This window comes from Sciurus vulgaris (assembly GCF_902686455.1).
Source record: "Sciurus vulgaris genome assembly, chromosome: 7".
NCBI lineage: Eukaryota > Metazoa > Chordata > Mammalia > Rodentia > Sciuridae > Sciurus > Sciurus vulgaris.
The window spans coordinates 1,658,321-1,678,450 of record NC_136467.1 but is presented as its reverse complement, the minus strand read 5'-3'; the positions used below and the strand labels follow the sequence as shown (position 1 = coordinate 1,678,450).

At 51.3% G+C, this 20,130-nt stretch overlaps 1 protein-coding gene across 1 annotated transcript in view; it reads left to right on the top strand.

Annotated features, from left to right (window-relative positions):
• The first annotated feature begins 16,700 nt into the window (after positions 1-16,700).
• The window catches only part of SMOC2 (SPARC related modular calcium binding 2), a 155,688-nt gene continuing 152,258 nt past the window's right edge, over positions 16,701-20,130 (top strand). The window contains 1 exon segment of the mRNA XM_079146203.1: positions 16,701-17,042. Coding sequence (XP_079002329.1) covers positions 16,959-17,042 — 84 coding nt within the window. The 5' untranslated portion in view covers positions 16,701-16,958.

Sequence of the window (20,130 nt, the reverse complement as noted above, 5' to 3'; positions counted from 1 at the left end):
ACCATGAAGCGTCCTTGCAGCCAGATGAAAGGAAGGACTTGGGACAGAGTCCGAGAGGACTCTGTCCAGTTTCTCGCTCTGCAGGCCAGGGCTCACCAGGGGTCACATGTGCCCAAAGACTGTGTCTCTCCTAGGACACTCAGCTGTAACCAGAGCAAGGACCTGAGTGGCCTCAGGCCTTGATGTCTCCAGGGTGTGCACTGGTAGATGGGCTGACTTGGGTCTGGAGGGATTGGTGAGCATGGGCCCCTCACGTGTAGGAAGAGGTCAGGGTCCCCGTGCTGAACAGGGAAACGGAGAGTGCCCGAGGGAGCCCAGGACAGCTAACGTCGCTCGCCCACTGCAGCTGCTGTTCCCCCCATCTTTTCACAAAGGAGATGTTGCTCAACCCGAGGATGAATTCAACACTTATTTTTGAAAAGCATCATGAAGACAAGGGGATACTGCCAAAGACTCAGGAAGTCCGCTGTGAGGCCTGCTTAGAATTCAGCTTCTCCTCTGCTCTTGAATCTGCTGCAGAAAGTCTCCCTGCTGCCGGACATTGTCACTGCACGCGTTCAAGGATAGAGGCAGGGAGTCCCAGGCAGCCAGGGCTGCTGCCGACCAAGACCCACATTGTGCAGACACGGAGGGGAGGGCTGATCATTCTAGAACCCCAGAGAGAACACGTGGGCCGCCACACTGCAGACAGTGGGCCTGGCTGGCGGAGGCCCAGGCCTCTGTGGCTCCACCCTCCCCCATGCAGCTGTGTGGACACAGCGACTCCAGTGTGCAGCCCGCGCTCATGAATCCCGCCTTTCTCATCCTAAACCACCATCAATTTTGCAAAGCAAACTTACTTTGAGACATGTCAAAAGCTGTTCATGTCCCAGGTGGGCCAAAGAAGAGGCAAAACTGGTGTAAAAGGAGCCAAGAATTTTCATTTGTTGATGAAAGGTAAGATTGCACACCTGGCGCTGGCCGTCTGGCTGACTGAGGGCGAGCCGTGCTTTTTTCTGGCCCTTTCCTAAATGCGTTCGCTCTGCTGGGCTTCAACAGAGATGCTATTCACGTCTGTGCAGCTGCCCTTGCTTCCACTTTCTCTGGATAAGCTCAGAAACCCAGGCTGCAGTGGATGGAGTCCCTGGAGGGCCCAGTCTGATCCCAAGGAGATCGCTGTGCTTTAGGAGAGAGGAAATGTCTTTGGATGTCTTGTGTTGTCTGCAGCCCAAAAAGGCATTTGAGCCTCCTGAGAGAGAATGAAGAGGAGGGGAGGCGGGACAGAAGGAGGGAAGCAGAGTCCCAGAGCAAGGGGCGGGAGGAGCCCGAGGCGGCCGGGTTCCTGTGGGTGTGGAGGCGACACTTGTGCTCCGCCCCCCGACCGCTGAGAGCCCTGGCACCCCAGCAGACCACGCCTGGTGGGGCTCGGGGCCGGGCCAACTCCCCTGCCTGTGTGTCTGCACGCCCACACACCTGGGCAGCCCCACTATGGCCTCCTCTGCAAGATTTCCACCCAGACCTTCACCTGGACTCCAGTTTTCCGTGTGTCCCTGCTACTCGACATTGCAAAGACGACTGGTCCCAAAGGCAATCCTTGTCCAGCCTTCCGGGTTTGCTGGGTCTTTATTTTGTCTCTCTGGGTGACAACCTCAGCCACTCAGTCACTGGAGACAGAACCCATCCTCCCAATTCAGTCCTTCCCAGCCCTGCCCATGGCGCTTCCAGGCCCCTATCCGGGTGTCACTTGCCCTCCTCTCCGCTGCCACCCTGGAGTCTACTCTCACACCAAGTCCAGCCAGAGGACTACTGGATTTCTGCTGCCTCTGAACCACGCTCCCCTCAGTGACATCTAGGAGCCAGAGGGATCTGCCAGGCCCAGAGCCAGGCAAGACACCCTGGTTTAAGGTTACTCTAACACTTGCCCCGTCCCATGGGTCTCGTGGGGAGACTCACCAAGGTGCTGCTAGCCTGCTCTCCCTGCACTGAATGCACCAGGCTGCCTGGTGGAGGCCTCTGCAGAGAACTCTGCTAGTCGCAACTACTGACCACCGTCACCATGCTGCACCCTGGACTCCCACATCACGGACGCGTCACACCTCACTTCCCAAGCTGGCTCACTGGCTCCAGCCTCAGGCTGCCATGCAGCTCTCTGCCTCCCTGAGCCTGGCCTTTTGGACTTCATGAGTGAGGCCCCTGGTACTGGTCTCTCTGTGCCTGGCTCCTCCTCTTAGCGGGAAGTCCCCCTGTCCATCCGTGTTGTCCTTAATGGAGAATTCCTGCCATATCTCAGCACCACCCTAGGCTTCCTGTTCATCTGCTGAGGGACACTTGGGTGGCGTCCGCAACTTGGCTGTTGTGAGGACTGTGCCACCGACATGGGGTAGGTGTCTTCAGGTCAGGCTCAGCTCAGCTGGCTGTGTGGGCAGAGCAAGTTCTGGCTCGTGTGGTGATTCTGGTTTGGCTCTGTGAGCAACCTCTGCACTCTTCACGGTGGTCGCACCAATCTGCATTCCCGCCACAGCAAAGAGGCACTCCCTTTCTCCACAGCCTTGCCAACAACGCATTTCTGGATTTTTGGTGATAGTCATCCCAACAGATGTGAGGTGTATGTCACTTTGGTTTTGATTAGTATTTCCATGATGATTAATGAGTTTGAATAAGTTCTAATACATCTGTTGGACACGTGTATTGTTTTAAGACATGCATTCAAGACCTTAGCCTATTAGAGATCTTTTTCTATTGAGTTCTATGAATTTCCTCAATGTCTATGATATCAACCATTTATTGGATTTGCAGATATTTTCTCCCATTCTGTGGACGTCTCTCCACTCTGCTGTGTGTTTCCTTTGTTCAGAAGATTTTTATTTTGATGTCTTCTCATTTGTCTGTTTTGGCTTCTGTTGCAAAACACCACTGCCCAGACCGATGTCCAGGCGCTTTCCCAGTGTTCTCTTCCACCCCTCGCAAGGCTTTCTCACACTTGGTGCTGATGCGCTGCGATCTGAAGGTGCCTGACACTCTTCCGCACACGAGTGCCACCTCCCACCATTTATTGAACAGACTCCTTTTCCGCCATGTGTTCTTGGTACCTTTTTGGTAACTTTGTTTGAGGTCGACCGACTATAAACGTGAGTCCATTTCTGGGCTTCCAGTTCTGTTTCATTGTCTACATGCTGGTCCCATGCTTTTTGATGACAATGGCTTTGTGATATACTTTAAAATCAGGAAACATGAGGCCTCTAGATTCATTCTTTTTCCCAAGGTTGCTTGGTTATTTGGGGTCTTTTTATGTCCATTTAAATTTTAGGACTTTTTTATTTATTTCAAATGTCTTTGAAGTTCTAATTGGGATTGCATTGAATCTGTAGATTGCTTTGGGTAGTATTAACTTCTTAACAATATTAATTTTTCCAATCAATGAATGCAGAATACCTTCACTTCAATTTCTTTCATGAATATGCAGGGAAAAATATGTGTCTAAAAGGTAATAATTTCTCCCCCAAATGGTGATGCTATCATGACTACTTTCAAAACCATAAAGACTTTAAGGAATCGAATGACCATGTTGCATAGGATGGTTGAGCTGCCCTGTGGAAAATAACAGAGCAACCAAATTGAACAGAAATGTTTTTAGTCTACGTGAGACTTTTGAGCAGAACAACTGCTGAGTCCTGCATCACAACTTGGCATGAAGTGATCTTTATATCTGAATAAGCAATGTATGCACGTGGTGCAGATACTAGGACACACCAGGGTGGAGAGGGATGCCTCTTCTGCCTGCATTCATACCGCAGCGAGCACCACGCCACACCTCCCTCTGTGGTGGTGAGCAACTGGGGGCATTGAATTTGGGTCTGGATGAGGACCGGGCAACATGCTTCAGAAGAGGAAGCACCCAGGGGAGCAAGAGCACCAGGCAGCTACTGCATATAACCCGCTTAGGGCACAAGTGTGTGGAGCTGTAGAATGCAGTGTGCCTGCATGAGGCACATGGGCACTGCCATGGGTCTGAAGAAATAGGTCCTGGCCAACTCTGGCAGCATTTGAATAGCAAGTTGAAAGGTTTATAATGTACTTTAAGACTCTGGGTAAACTAGTGATGGTTTTCATTAGCCGAGTGACAAGATTACAAAGTATGTTCCTGAAAATAACATCGGTAGCAGCAGGGAGGTTTTGTAGGGTGGAATCTTCAGTAGGAGTGGATAGGAAAGAAGGTGAGATCTGGAGCAGGTCCCTGAGGCTGCAGATGGGAAGGAGGGAAAGGCTGGGCAAGTGCTCGGAGGTGAAATCTTATCCTGAGGAACCCGGAGGGGCAGAGCACAGCAGCTGAAGCGACTCTGCTCTCTAGATCAAGGTCCCTGTAAGTGGCCCAAACAGAGGGAAGGCAGGAAGAGCCACTGTGCCTGCCCCACCAACAGGTCTGAGTGGCCAGCTCCTTTCTCTGTCTTCTCCCACATGCACCCCATCTTTCTCTCCCTGACTCAGCCTTTCTAATGGTGCAGCCATCTTTGCTTGTGGTGTCAGCTTGTTTTTCCGTCGACGTATGTCAGATGCCCTTCTATTCCTACTGGCATTGGTACATGCTCTTTGATGAAATGTCGGTGCCTTTCACTCACTTTATGACTTTTTCTCACTGAGGAGTTTTGAGACTTCTTTGTATGCTCTGAATACAAGTCATTCATCAGACAGGTGATCTGTCAATATTTTCTCCCACTTTGTAACTTGCCTTTTCATAGGTTGTCTGCAGAGCAAGATTCGCGATCTTAATGAGTTCCAACTTGTCAACCAAGTTTCCCTTTACTGGCTTGTGCTTTCAGTGTTAAGTTTGAGGACTGCCAATTCTATTTCTGTGTTCTACTGATCTGCTGTCTATCCCTCCACCAACACTACACTACCTTGGTTAGTAGGACTGTAAGTTTAGGCTGAACCTCAAATTGAATAATTCCTCCAAATATATTCTACTCTTTCAAAAATTTTGGTAATCTTTGCCTTGTGCCTTTCCATATCATCTTAGAATGAAGTTGTCAATGTTTACAAAAGTCCTTGAAATTTTGAAAGTACTTAGACTAAACTTGTAAATAAATTCAGGAAGAAAGGACATCTTTGTTCTGTTGTGCTTCAGATCCATGAACATGGTATGCATCTCCATGGGTCCTATGTAGGTCTTCCTTGGTTTATTTCATCAGCATTTTATAATTTAAGCATATAGACACTATAAATATTTTGCTAGGTTTTACTTGCTAAATGTTCCTTTTGTAGCTTTCAAGTGATTATAAATAATACTGTGTTTTAAATTTCAGTTTTCACTTTTGTCATTAGCATATGGAAATGTGATTGATTTTTACAAGTTAATCTTGTATACTTCAATCATATCAACTCTAGTTTCTGGGCTGGGGATATAGCTCAGCTGGTAGAGTGCTTGCCTCCAAAGAACAAGGCCCTGGGTTCAATCCCCAGCACCCCTCCCCCCCACCCGCCAAAAAAAAAAAAAAAAAAAGTAAAGTAAAGTAAACTCTAGTTTCTGAGGATTTTTTTTTTGTGATCTTTTGGGATATTCTACATCAACAATCATTTTTATCTCCCAAATAGAGGAGTTTACCTTTTCCTTTTGATCCTGTGTAGCTTGTGTTTCTTCTTCTTTTGTTATAGTGACTAGAACCTCTATTTCTACATTGAATAAGAGTGCTGAGAGCAGTCATTTTGCTTTAGTCCTTATTGAGTAGATTTTCTTTTGCTCCTAGTGGTCTGAAAATGTTGAACATGTATGAGTATCTTTGTCTTTATTAATATTTTCAAGCCAGTTCAGGGCTTGCTAGTTGAAGAGTTGATGGAGGAGGAGGAAAGTTAGCCTGCTTTGCCCACATACCAAACAAAGCAGACCTACTCTTGCTCTTACCTCTGCTTTGAAGTCCATAGCTACATATCATTCTCCCTGTGGCCTACTATGCAGACAACAAATCAATGCCAGAAATAAAAAAGCCTGGAGAGAAATGTAAGTGGCAAGTAAATAGTAAATTATAAGTGTATATCTTTGGTTAAAAGTATAATGAACTAGACATGCCCAGGGTCAACATCCAGGTGAAGAGCTTCCAGCACCTGGGGAACCACCTCCCACCCTGGCATGATTCTCATGTCTGGTCTGTACCTCCTTGTTGTTCCTTTGTGTCCCTGTACATTTGCAGCTTAGTTTCATGGCCTTAGTGTTACAACACATGTGCGTGCACGCATGCGCGTGCACACACACAAACACGCTGTTATTTTGCTTCTGAAGTCTATCTGTGACTTATAAAATAAAACAGGAGTAATTAAAAGCAGGTGGTATGATGAATACAGACTCTTCCTCCAGTCTGTTCTCTGGTTGGACTGGAGGCCGAGGGCTCCAGCAGGAAGCTGCCTTGTTAGAATCCTCTTAACTTTCTTGTCCTCCCCTTGGTGAAGCCACTAAGGAGCAGGAGGCATCAAAAGGGGGAAGAGCAGAGGGTGTGGGTGATTCATGGACTGAGCTGTTCACTCTGGATTTTCTCATCTGCTCTATCTTTTCTCTGAAGGTAGAGTCTCCTTTGCAGCAGGGACCTAGAGTGGAGCCAGAGACAGTGCTGGTTCGCATGTGTACATCTGCAGTGCCCCTGATCCAGGCTGCACTGCCAGAGGCTCTTCCCCACTCTGCTTGCTGGTGAGGACATTGTCCTGGCTCCTGTGTGCCCACGTGGCTGGGCCAGCGAGCCCCGGCAGCACCAGCACTTCACAGGTGATGCCTGTTTATGTGGTGGCAGGGAGTGAAGCAAGTGCCCTCCCACAACGCAGACGAACCCCTCCAGTCAGCTGACATCCTCGGAGAAGACAGCGAGGTCCCTAGAAGAACAGATCCTGCCTATGATGCCCTTTGAACTCAAGACTGCGGCGCCAACTCTTCTCCAGGTCTGCAGCGGCTGATCTTCCCTGCAGGTTTCAGGCTTGTCAGCCCCAGTACAGAAGCAGCCAGTTCCTTCTCTTTTGCTCAAGAATACGTGCACACATACTATTGCTTCTGCTTCTTTGGAGAAACCTGGGTAATGCAGTGATTCTCCACTAGTTCCATAAAAGCCTGAGTTTCTTGCTGCAGTATGGGACACACCAAGGTGGGGCCCGAACTTCCATACTTAGCTCTGCAAAGTGTGTACCCTGAATGAGCCAGTTCTGCCTGGTCGGGCACGTCTCCTGTGGGCCACATTCACCTCACGCCTGGGTAGGCATTGCCTGTGATGGGCCCCTCTCTTTCTCCTCTTTTGATCTAAGACCTATCCACCCTGGGTTCAAGCTCCATGTCCTCCATGGTTAATCCAGAGATCTGCTTCTCTCGTATTCCTCAGTTCACCATCTTGTAGTTTAACAACCACAGGGAGACTGTTGTGTGCTGGAGAAGGTGCCCAGTGACGGGATGCCCAGCAGACCCCTTTATCTGTCACAGGATCTTACTGCCGAGGAGGTGAGACAGACACAGGACTCATGCACGGTGTGAGCGAGGAAGAGGAGGGGCAGGAGGGGCTGATCTGAGTGGCTGGTGCCCAGCCTGTGTCTATAGAAGGAAACAGATTAGCTGGGATATTAGTCAGAGACTTTCTGAAAGCCAAATTCGGAGGAGATCCAGCCAGGCCTTAATTTTGATGAGAACCTAGACAACCTGAAAACAAACAAGACCATGTGACCCTTGAGCCTGGAGGCAAAGGGCCTCTTCCTCAGGGACAGGGATGCCAACGGAGTGGAGTCCAGCCTAGCCAAAGTGACGTGGACCAACATGGTGGTCCGTTGAGTTGAGCTGCACACTAGAAATCAAGAAAGCAGAACAGGGAAACTTAAGTTCTAGACGTGTGCCAGCTGTGCCAGGAGGTTTGTCTGTGCCCTATCTCAGCTGCAGAACATCTGCACCCTCGGTGGCCTCTGCCCAAGTAGGTGTCTGCAACTCGTGCAGCCTGCAAGTGCTGAGCCGCAGCGAGCAGGTCACGGCTGGGGTTTCAGCTCAGAGCAGCCCACGATCCTCTGGCCAGCGCCCCGGGAGACCACGAACTCTCTGAAGGGTAGCTGCCCTCACCCCTCTCTCCTGAGCCTCAAGGGTGGGCAGGTGTGTGAAGACCATGCTTCAGGATGCGAGGAGTGGCATCCACAGGCCTGGAAATGAGGGCCTTCCTGGAGGACAGCGGGTGAGGGGTGGGGGGCAGATCGAGTGCCACACCTCGGAGAGGAACTCGGTGACCTCCATGCTTCACAGCGGGCTCAGACGACCACCTGAGTGGCCATGGGGCAGGCCAGTGGTCCTTCCGAGTGTCAAACTCAGACTCTCCCCAGGTCTCCCCGTGATCCCTGAGTTCACTTTCTCTCTGCTCCACAAAGACCAGTGGGTGACAACTTCCCTCCACATACCTCAGCGCACTCTGACCCAGAGCCGGTCATTTAAATCCTTCTCGAAACTCGTGGCTGGGGAAGTCACCTGTGTCACCTTTCCCTGGGTCTCTCCTGTGGGCTGGCACTCTGCAGGGAAGCCACAGGGCAGGCACATGCCCTGGGGATGGCACTCTGGGTTCCTCCCACCACTGCCTACAGAGCCTTCTCCAGATGGTTTGGTCTGAGGCAATTTTGTGACAATGAGTGTGTGTGTGTGTGTGTGTTTCTATGTATGTGTGTAGTATGTTCATGTTTCCATGTATGTTCGTGCACATGTCTGTGTATGAGCGTGCATCTGTGTGCATGTTAGTGTTTATGTGTACGTGAACATGGGTTAACATTTCTGTCTTTGTGTCTGCTTGTGTTTGTGTGTATGTGTATTTTTGTGTGTGCATGCGTGTGATTATATGTTTATGTGTGTGTGTATTTGTGTTTCTATATATATGTGTTTCTTATACTCTGTATTTGTGTATACGTGTGTGAGTGTGTGTGTGTGTGTGTGTGTGTGTGTGTGTGTGACTACCTGTCCCTGGTTCTACTGCACTTCTGGGAAGCTGGAAGCCCACCTGACCCTCGATCCCACGTATGCAGTGTGCTCTGCTTCCTGGGCGTTTTGAGGGCTGCCTCTGTGCCCCTGCTCTGCTGGCTTCTCAGGACATGAGACAGCCTCAGACTGTTTTCTCACTTGTGTGCGTGTGGAGTGTCTTTCAGCCCAGAGACCTGCTCCCTGTGCTGGAAGGCTTCCCAAGCCCCGTATTCAGTGGCCTTCTGAGCTGGGCAGCTGCCAGGACTCACCCTGGGCCAGGCCTGCCCTGGTGTGGCTGGCAGGCGGATTTGGCTCTAATCAGGGACTACAGCAGATGGCTGATGTGCTTTGATGTTAGGTTATAAAAGGACCATGGCTTCCATTTGGGTTGCTCTCTCTGGCTCTTTCTTAGATCTCTTCACCTGGGAGATGGAAACCCAAGGTTAGAGGGGTCGTCTTTTCTAGCTGCTGAGGTTTGGGGCAATAGGTAACTAGCACAGAATTCGGTGCCTAGAGATGGGGCACCACCAAAATGGCCTCTGAGGCACAAGCTCTGAGCCCGGAGAGGGGCAGAAGCTGGGTCAGAAGAGCGGACTCTGAGCAGTATGCTGTGGATCTCGGGTCCTCAGACATGCTGTGCACAGGATCTGGGGCATTGAGGAGGTTCTGGGAAAAACATTTTAAAAAGCCAGAAAAACATCACCAACAACTGAGGAAAGAGGGACATTGGCAGAAGTTTTGCCCCCTCTTTGTCTACTGTTGTGCGGCAATAGAAAATAAGGTGCCCGACCCGTGGGTTATGGTCTGGAGCTCTCCAAGGCAAGTCTGGGAAGGTCTGTGCTGGTAGCTGGCTCCCAAAGGGGAGGCTTCTTTGTCTCCAGGAGCAAACGTCAGCTACAGTTGCTGTTCAGAACCGCAGGCCAGGAGAGAGCACAAGAGAGCACCCCTCTCTGTGGCTTCAGAGCAGTTAGAACATCCCGTCTTGCCCTGAGCAGTCCCCCTGAAGGTTCCATCTGTGACCCGGTCCTCAGAAACCCTCGCCTCACCCTCCCTTCCCTGCCCACCCCTCTATCTGGCCTGTGTGGTGGGCCCACCCCACCCCTCCCTCTGTGCTCCCCTGCAGACCTCAGGTGCTGGGAGGGGGCGGCAGCAGCTTGCCTGCTGGTCCTGCTTGCTGCCCTGCACAGGTGGCCCCGCCCCACAGCTTGCCTCCTCAGGTTTGCCCTCCAAGGTCGGTGGTCCTGGCTTGGCGCTCCTTGGAGGATGAGAGAGTCCAGAGCCGTTCTGGTCTGAGCCTGGGAGAGGCCTGCCCACGTGCTTCCCACGTAAGGATCCACTGTCTGGGGAATCCCGCCGAGGACCTCTTCTCCTCCGGCTTCTTTTGAGCAGCTTGGCTTTCTGAGGAGGATGCATGGCAGCCTCCTTCCAGAGGGAGAAGGCACCCAGAGGAGGAATAGCCGAGACCTTGCCACATTTGTCCTGCGACCTGCCCCTGCATGCCCGGCCCTGCTGCCTGCCGTCCTGTGGCCCAGCTCCTCTGCTGGCCTCCGGGAGGGGCGCACCCTCATCCTTGACTGTCATCACTGTGTGGTGGGCCCAAGTGGCCTTCGGAGGGGGTGCCCTCTGCCCTGCTCCTTTCTCTCATGGCCCTGCGGCCACGGGCTTTCCAGGGAGAGCAGGGTAGACCCTCACCTCCTGTGTGGCCATTGCTTGGAGATGGGGCACCACAAGCCTGGGGGTTGTCTGGATTCTTCTTTTGCTTCTCTTAGGTTTTCAACTGTTGTTATTTTGGGGGCTAGCGGGCATTCACTTTTCTTATTTCAAACAAAAATGATAACATAAGATAAAAACAAATCCATCATTAACTATTGCCATTGTCCAACAGCAAAAAGCAGACTTCTCTTTGAAATGAATACACACTCGCCCCTGCATGCACATCTTGGCATCTCTGGGAAGGAAGGGCCCTGAAATCTACTGGGAAGACAGTGCTGCGTCTTAGGTATGTTGGAAGCATTTTTCTGTTCATTGTGGTGGATAAAATAATGGCATACTTCCTGTGGACTGTGTGGTGCAAATGCCAATATTTTCCAGGTAGAAAACGAATCAGACTTGTTAAATATTCTAAAAGATCATAAAATAAACTAAAAATTCTTAAAATGAATTTTTAAATCTCAAAAATGAATAAAAACAAGGCCGATGATACTCCAGCACCAGATGATAATGAAATCCAAGAATACTCTTTTTGGCTGACAATTTCAGTCTCTTTCAGGCTGACCAGTGTTCCGAACCCCATGCAGTTACAGCCCCGGGTCACACCGGGCAGGTGCAGAACAAGGCAACCCCGTGGCCTTGTCCAGTCAAGCACAGACTTCTTAGTACCCCTGAACTAAATGGGCTCCTCCTAGGTAACAGACACAATCTAGACAGTCATAATTTCACTTGGTCCTAGAAAACCAAGGTGCATTTCCATGGAAATCCTTTCTGACGTCTCAGGAGACAACTACTTGTCTGTCACAGAAAAGTGAGAAACGCATGTCTCTCTATGCTCTGGGTTATGATGCTGCAGTGGCTGAGCTTGGTGCTGTTGTTCCAGAAGGTCCTAAGAGGCTGAGCATGTGGGAGGATGGATAATGACTCTGCCTGCAGAGGAGGCTCACCGAGGAGCTTGGAGCCAGAGGCAGCGGACAGATGCTGTGTGATTCTCACCTGAGCCTCTGCCAGGCCTGCAGCTGCACCAGGCCAACCCGCCTGTGTGCCTGCAGGCCCACTCCGGCACAGGCGTGCCAGCTACACTCCAGGGCACACTTTTGATCCACATCGTATGCCATGTTCTTAAATATCCGTTGCACATAAAGATCACCTTTTGCAAGTCTGCAAGCCACAGAAGGCAGTCCTGTGTGCACCCGGAGGAGCTGCCACCTGCAAACCATCAGCACCACAGCCCTCATGGCCACGTCACCTTAAGGGGGAAAAGCAAAGAAGAAATCTGGTTTTCTTTGGGCTTGTGGAACTAGGAGTAAAACGGCCTGAAAACCACATAACTGAATCTCTAGTTTATATGCTGTTTTCTAGCGACAAAGGCAGTAAGAAACTTTGCAGTATGGAGGCGGAACTAGCCCAAACCAGAGGGATCCTGACTTCCTGGCTGACACCAGCCAGGGTTCTTGGTTATGCAGATAGACTAAGATAGCTAATGATGGGCAGCCCACAAGAGGGGTCAGGCCCAGCAGGAGGGAGGCCAACCTGGGAGTACTTTTCATTTTGCTGTCTCTTGCCTGTTAGCCAGGGCCTGATGGTGTGTCTGGAGGAGCTAAAGATGTTCCTGGTGTGCGATACAGTGGAACACTCAGCTTTGAGTCAGAGGGAGAAGTGGGGCCAGGGGGGCTGGGAGTCCATGCTGCCTGAGCACAGCGAGGCACAGGTGGGAGGAGGGAGCTTCAGAGGGGAGCAGAGGCCCCCTTCACTGGGTGGCTTCCTCTTCCTCTCTTGTGGTCTGCACACGGCCCAAGTATTCCTGGCAAGCTGTATTTCTGTCGCCATCTTAATGACCAATGTGATCCTGCAATATGTACAATCAGAAAAATGAGAGATTACACTCCATTTATGCATGATCTATTAAAATGTATAAATGCCTTCTACTCTCATGTACAACTAAATAGAAGAAATAAAATTAAAATTAAAAAAAACATTTTTTCTCATGTTAAGAAAGGTCTCATATGAAGAAAGGAAGACAGGACTCCTAGATCAGGTTAACAAGGAGAGAAAACCTGAAGGCGCGCTGACGCCTGTGTCTGGAAGGGCTGGGCGCAGTGAGCTTTCTCAGCACTTGCTCGTCCTCTCCCGGGAGCACACCTTGTATGGTGCTTTGCCTTGGTGGCAGTGATGTCCACTGGCTCTGGGCGGATGCTTCTGTGAGCTTCACAGGCTGGGAGAGGCCGTTATGAGGGCACAGGCAGGCACAGCCGCAGGGCCGTGCTGATGGCCTCCAGTGAGCCTGGCCACGTGCGCCGGCCGTTGCTGTGTGTTTTGAATAATCGATGAGATTGATTATTAGGATGGCTTTCTCCCCCACACCACAACCACGCCTTTCAGAGGGGACAGCCACCACTCTGGAGGGGCAGTTCCCACTGTGGATGCCCAAGGTGTGTGTGTGCAGAGTAGCAAATCGGTGAGTGAGGGGGTCTCGTCCACAGGTTGGCTCATTTTTCGGGAGAAGACAGCCAGTCGTTGTCATCACACCTCAGGGGGTTTATGATTTTAAAACGTATGGGAACTGATTTTCTCCAGATCAGGGAGCAGAGTGGACCTCGGCCTTTCCTCACTGCAGTCAACAAGTCCTTCAACAGCATCCAAGAGGCAAAGGCTGCGGGGAAAGACCCTGGCCACCGAGCCAAGCATGGAAAGGAGTCTGCTGCTGCTAGCCTTACATCCTCAGCCTCCTGGGCCTTGTTGCCGGCTATGCAACGGATCTCCCCGCACTCCGCGCAAGTGATTTGGTGCCACGCGCAAGACCCCTGCACATTCCGGTTCTCACGGAAACTTCCATGAAGTGCACGTCAGGGCCCTCATGGAAGCTGTCATCAGCATCTGAAGAAGGTGACGACGTGGGCGGACAGGCACAGCAACAACCCCAGTGGGGCAGGGACCCTGAGTGGCTCAGACGCCTTCCCTGCTCCACTGTCCCGTCTGCCTCCCGGGCCCCAGGTTCTCCCCGACGTTGGGATCCAGCGTGTAGGTGGCTTGCTCTCCCCGGCACACAGCTCTCTGGAGATGCAGAGCCCAAGCCTGGGACAGACGGGGACCACTGGTTTGCCCACGGACTGAGGAACAAATTACAGAAAGATGCGGGCCATGGAGAACCATCAGGCAGAGCAGAGGGGAGAGACTTCACAGGCCCTGGAAGTTGTCCACCTCTTGTCTAGCAGTGGGGGCAGTTTAAAAGGACAACCATGGAGAATTTGCTGAAGGGAACCCTAGTGAACTGGGAAGACTCCTCTTCCTATGGCTGGATGAAACTTGGGGCAGACATCAGCAAGACGGGCAGCTGACAGGATGCAGGCGTGCTCATCACACAGTGGTGGGGCCTGCCCACTCCACCTGGCCTCAGTGGACACTCAGAAGGATGACCAAGGAAAGTTTTGGAAGTCACCGAACAACAAAAGGACATTCAATTAAGCCTGTACCTTGCACACTCATGTGGGAATATGGAAAATGGCTGACAATGAGCTTTCTGCTGAGCAGGAATAAGCCAGGAGTGATAGATAACTAAATCACACCATGCCTGTGTAAAGCGCACAACCCTTCTGCAGTGTTGGCATAGAACAAGCAGTAGGAAAGTAAGCCAATATTAATGACCGAAGAGGGGAAGTGAGCTGAGGCCTGTGAGAAGAGCCAGTTCTTGTCATTAATGTCTCTGGCTCTTCTTTATTGTAACTCATCAGTGGCAGAAATTTAGATTCTGGATCCACAGGCCACACTTTAGGATGGGCCCTAAATCACCTCTTAATTTAAAATATGGCCTCATTTCCAAGCAAAGAGGACTTCTTTCTGTGCTGTGGGAACTCTCAGAAATCACGAGATGGGTACATTCTGCTTGAGCTTTGAAGCTTTCTGAGGTGTCAGCTGCTAGGCCAGTAGTGACTTTCTGGGAACCTGAATATAACAGAGAGGGAAAATTATCTCCTGGTTTTAAATGAATGTATTATTTTTCTCCACAAAAATGGAAACAATATCTCTACAAATTCCACTTCTATGGTCTTTGAGAAAATGAAATTTGGCCTTCAGTCCACATAAGCTCATCCAGATTTTATAAGACCTTTGAAGGCTACAATCCCGCCTCATCTGTCAGCATCTTGGACAAATATATTTTATTGATCTTTTTGGAATTGTCAGAGGATTCTGCAGTCAACACATGAAGGATGCGGTGAGGTTCTCGGATACAAGGCCTGGAGGGCCAAGAAGCTTACTTTTGCCATCTGTATCTTCAGAGGAAGTGAAGTGCTTGGTCAGAATTGCAAGTTTTGACATCTGGATTCTGTTCTGATTTTGTGGCTTAGGAGATCTGGCTAAGGCCTTTGGTCTCTTTTGCTTTCCTGCCTCTTCTGTAAAATGGGAGTGGTTAGGTCTACTCCTTGATTGCCACTTTGTAGCAGATGCAGGTAAATAAATGCATGTGTTCTCAGGCTTCTGAATTCTGCAGAAAAGTGGAGCATATCAGACAGCTCATAACTTGCAGCACTCTCAATAGAGTACAAAGGAGAAGAAATCTTCAATAGCAAATGCTGTTTAAAGGAGGTACATCAGCTCTGGATGTACATCCTCTTCTTCGGGTTATTTTAGAATTAGTGGTATGCAACGTTTATTGATCGATTTTATTTTTACTTTAATTTTTATTGACGTTGCCTAACAGCAGTGCTTATTTACTTAATTGCTCGCAGCTGCACGCTCACCTGTTTCCCTGGGCCCAAGAGCAATCCCTGGAGAGTTTTATGATAATTTCCTTCTGTGTCCTCAAACCAGCAGGAATGTGTTTAAGTGTTTAATAGATTCTCTGGGCTTTGGAATTTGAAAGAGGCTTCTTGGAGGAGCCCTCCTGGGAAGGATCATTCCTCTGCCATCTTTCCTGGTCCCCAGCATCACCCCCTGTGGCAGTGTGGATGCCTCCTCCCACCTAGTGTGGACAGGTTGCAGGAGTGCAGCCCCTCCAAGAAGCCAGTCGTAAACTTTCTGAGGCAGCCCTCTGTCCCCTTGTTCGTAGCCAAATCGTGAACCTGACAGCAGATGAAAGCTCAGATGTGGATCTGCTATTCTGTTCTTCCCCCCAGAGCCCCTGACAAGTCAATTGATTCATTGTTCTTGAAAGTCTTCACTTTGTTGGCTTTCTGTGTGAGATGGAATTAGGGCCTTTTCCTGTAAAGTTACAAGCCAAGGCTTAAACTATTTCAGCAATGTTTTCTGCAGTGGATGTTATCCAGAATCTGGGTGTGCAAAATTCTCTTGGTTTCCATGAAGTCTCCACGGACCAATTAACAGCTTCTACCACCCTGTGCTCCTTGCACAAACACCTGAAATGCTCCAACAGAGCTGTTAAAAGCAGCCACATTTGTCTACACGGCGTGCCCAACCACAGTCCCACTTGCCTAGGATTAAGGCTATTGTCCAAGTCAGACCCTCCCAGATCTGTGTGTCCATCCCCTCCAGTGGATGAACCAGCAAAGATGCCACCCATGGCATAGTGTTCCTGATGTCTGGATATTTGCTCTCAGCTCTAGACACTGGAGAGCCAGCTGATCAGCCAGCACATCGAAGGGCCATTTCTGGTCTGTAGGAGGAGTCCTGGAGTTCAGAATTCAAGGAGAGCCACCAGCTTGGCAGACTGGCCAAGCTTTAGGCTCACCCTAGTGGATGAACAGGGCGTGTGGGCTGGTCTGGAGTGGACAGACGCTGCACAGGGGCAGGACTGCACATTCGCCTCCTGTTGTGCCCTGGAGCTCTATCTGCACGCACATGGTGTGAGTGCGCGCATATATATGTGAGTGCATGTGCAACTAGTTTGCGCTCAGGAAAGCAGGCAGGAAAATACACTGGGGCGCTAGCCCGCTCTGGTGGCCCCTCTCCATCTCCCTTCCGCAGATCCGCTCCCAGGGCAGTCCCTCCTCAGAGCGCGCCTAAGAGCCCAGTCCAGCTCTGCGGCCCGCGCAGGGAGGTGGGGCTGGGGGAGGAGAGGGGAGAGGGAGGGAAGAGGGCGGGGGGAAGGGAGGGGAGGATCCGGAAAGTTCTGAGGGTATTTGACAGGAGCGAGGGAAGCCGCAAAGTTCTTGGAGGAGCGCTCAGTGCCTGCAGCTGAGCCGGTCAAGTCCTGGGCCCCTGGAGCGGCTGGAAGAGAGCACCGCGGAGGAACCGCCTCCGCCCGTCGGGTCGGTGGCGCTAGCCCACAGGCTCCGGGCCGCCGTGCCAGGGCGCAGGGCGCAGGACTCAGGGCCCAGGGCGCGGCCTCTCTCTGTGGGTCGCCCGTGCCGACCCCGCGCGGGTCACCATGCTGCTGCCGCAGCTCTGCTGGCTGCCGCTGCTCGCGGGGCTGCTGCCGCCCGCCCCCGCGCAGAAGTTCTCCGCGCTCACGGTAAGCCCCAGACCCCGGAGTCTGGCGATCCGATCCAGCAGTGCCACCTCCCTTCCCGACCGAGACGAGGAGAGCAGGTGGCCCTCGGGTGTTGGCGCCTCCGCCCGCGTGCCTGGAGCAGGTGGGACCCAGACCCGTCCAGCGGAGTGCGTGTCTGGGCCGATGGCCACTGGGCTGAGACGGGCTCCCCAGTCTTACCGCCTCCAGAAGGGTGAAAGTTAGGGGTCTGTCTGGGTGCCCTGCGTTTATGCACCCTCAGGCGGGCAAGGGCTCCCGCGGGAACAAGGAGGAATGGGACGCGGTTGCTCTGGGGCGGTCCCCAGGATGGACCATTGAGGACTCAGGCCACCTCACCCCGCAGGGATCTGGCCTGACTGCATTAGGAGGCGGTTTCTTGGCTAGGGGCCGTGCGGATCCAGTGGTCACTTGCTGGGCGAAATGGGCTCAAGCGGAGGTCCCCCTCGTGGGCCTCTCCCTGGTAACGACCCTCTTAAGGGAGCGCAGGAAGAAGCAGATGACTGACCCGCTTCCACTAAGCTCTGCTGAAGGAGGGACTGTGAGCACCTTCCTCCCTTCTCAGGGCAGAAATGGGCCAGGAGGCGCGCCTGCTCCTGCCGGGTCCTCTCCTCGGTGGCGAGATGCTGTGCGCGGGCAGGCGCGCTCCCGAGCGGAGCGGTGGGACACAGCGGGACCGCTCTGTTTGTCTCTCCTAGCGGCAGCCCTGGCGGGGCCGAGGTGCGCCGAGCCAAACGCGAGCTGGGACCGGCCGAGCGCGCCCGCGGCCGGCCAAGCCAACCGCGGCTGCTCCGCCAAGGCGGGTGTCTGCAGCGCCCAGCTCGGGCAGACCTCGTGCGCCTGCCATGCTTGCGAACCCATAATTAATGCAATCTGCAGAAACGAAAACATTCCACTTAAATGTGTTTTTGAACAAGTGTTTGAGAAAACACGGAGGTAGAGAGAACGCCCGTGTGGAGAGGGGCTTTCAAGTGGCCAGGACGGCTAGGAGGGTGTTTATCTTACGGAAAATAACTATGGTTAGCAGAAGTCGAGTCCCTCTGCCCTTCAGTAAAGCGAGGCAGGCTGTGGCATCCGCTTTTGCTTTCCTTTTCTTTTTCTCTCCCTCTCTCAGCAGTGTGAGGGGGAAGGAGTTAGGGAGTTCATTGTTCATACCTAAAATTCTTCTGGGGCTCCCAGGCCCCTGCCTTCTGTCTCACAAATGACTTGTAGATTAGAAACCATAGCTGGAGCTGGGAGTTTCACACACTCAGTCTTTCTCTGTAGACCTTAGAAAGGACGCTGGAGGAGAGCTTGCTGTATGTGTCTGCACATACATGTGCAGATAGAATTGCAGACACATACACTCTATGTATAAACACACCTTTTCTTGAAGCCCATTAAAGACACAATAGGGAAACTGAGGCCAGTTCTCAAATGAGATCATGGTACTCTCCCCAGAGTTGTCACAGGAGCTACCTGAAATTGCCAGGGATTTTCTCAACGTGCAGAAGGTGGTGTGTCCTCCCTGTTACCCTGGGAATGGGGGGCCTGTTGGTTAGTGATTAGAAGAACAGTCTGAGGCTCAGTAGGTTTTCTTGCCTTTTTACTCCCTCCCCCTCTCAAAACTATTTGCTTTAAACCTCTCGCCCTTTGCCTCCCTGTATAGCTCCAAGGATTTCCTGGGTTGCAGTGGTGCCAACTACATGTGGGGTCCTTGTGCAGGAGCTGAGCTTACACCACGCAGGAAGTATCCTGTTTACTCCCCAAGAACACTTTCTTAAAATCACAGTCGCGTATAAAATGCTGTGGTCCTCTCTCGTCCAGGAAAACATTTAAAGCTATAAAATCTTTGGCATCTTCTTTTTACTCCCTCCTCTAATCAAGAATATCAAGACAGTTGAGTTTTGCAGAGTACTCGAGAGAAGACTGAAATTTGACTGATTGATCACTGGGAAATATTGGATGTTCTGGACTTTTCTGTGGTACTGATCTCTTTTCAAATCACCTTCTGGGCTTTGGAAGGTTCATTGGGGTCCGGAGGCTGCGTTCAGAGAATGTCCTCCTCTCCAGGAGCTTCACACCCTACCTCTGGCGAGCCTCAGGCGGCGGGAGTCCGTGACAGTGCATAGGAGTCACAGCTCAGTGTCTTACTGGATGTGTGACTCTAGGCGAGTTGCTTAACTTTCCTGACCTTCAATTCCTTATCTGTGAAAAGGGGAGAAAGTAGTAATGTCTTCTTAGCCCACGGTGAAGATTACACAAGAGGTGTTGAGCATGCCCTGTGTGTGTTCTTCCACACTGCTTTAGTAGCCATGCCCCTGATCCCTGGCCCAGAGCACTAAATAGAGACATCAAGCACATGCTGCATGTGGTTGGGGTGTGGATACCAGCTTCGCTGGAGCACACCGTGACTTCGGGATACCATGAGCTTATCTGAGGTAGGCCAGATGGAGCTGCACAGGTGGAGCAGGGAGCCCGATTCTCTGTCTCCTTCCATCCCATCCATGTCCTCATGGAGACAGCAAGACCCAGGCCTCTCTTTGGGTGCTTAAAGTTTACCATGTCTGGGCTCCCAAGGCTGTGTCCATGTCTCCTCTCCGTAAGGCCGATGCTTTGTTTGTGGGCACCGTCCTCCTGGATCTTACCAGGGTACGGTCACCCTATTCCCTTAGGTCAAGATGGAGAGGGTCTGTTCTACGTGGTGATCATCTTTTTTTTGCACTCAAATGATTCCTTAGAAACAGCACTGTGTGTCCGTCCCTACGTCTTCCTGGTGCTTTGTGCAACCTGCTCACCCTCAGACCTTGTGTTATTTCCAGTGAGCAGCTGGCATTCGTAAGTGTGTGTAACACACCCTAATTTGGATCGACATCTGTTTCTTCTTTGAAAAAGTAGGTGCATTCCAAGGCCAGACCATGTGTATTTTTCTTCTTATTTCTGTAAATGACAGAGATGAGGGAATCATTTCTATCATAAATTGTTTTGGTTATGTGTGATTACTTTCTTCAGGGAGTGCGCAGACGTGAGCACAGGTTTTCAACTGTGTCATAGATAGCGTTAAATCGACTTTGACAGACCAGCCGCGAATGCA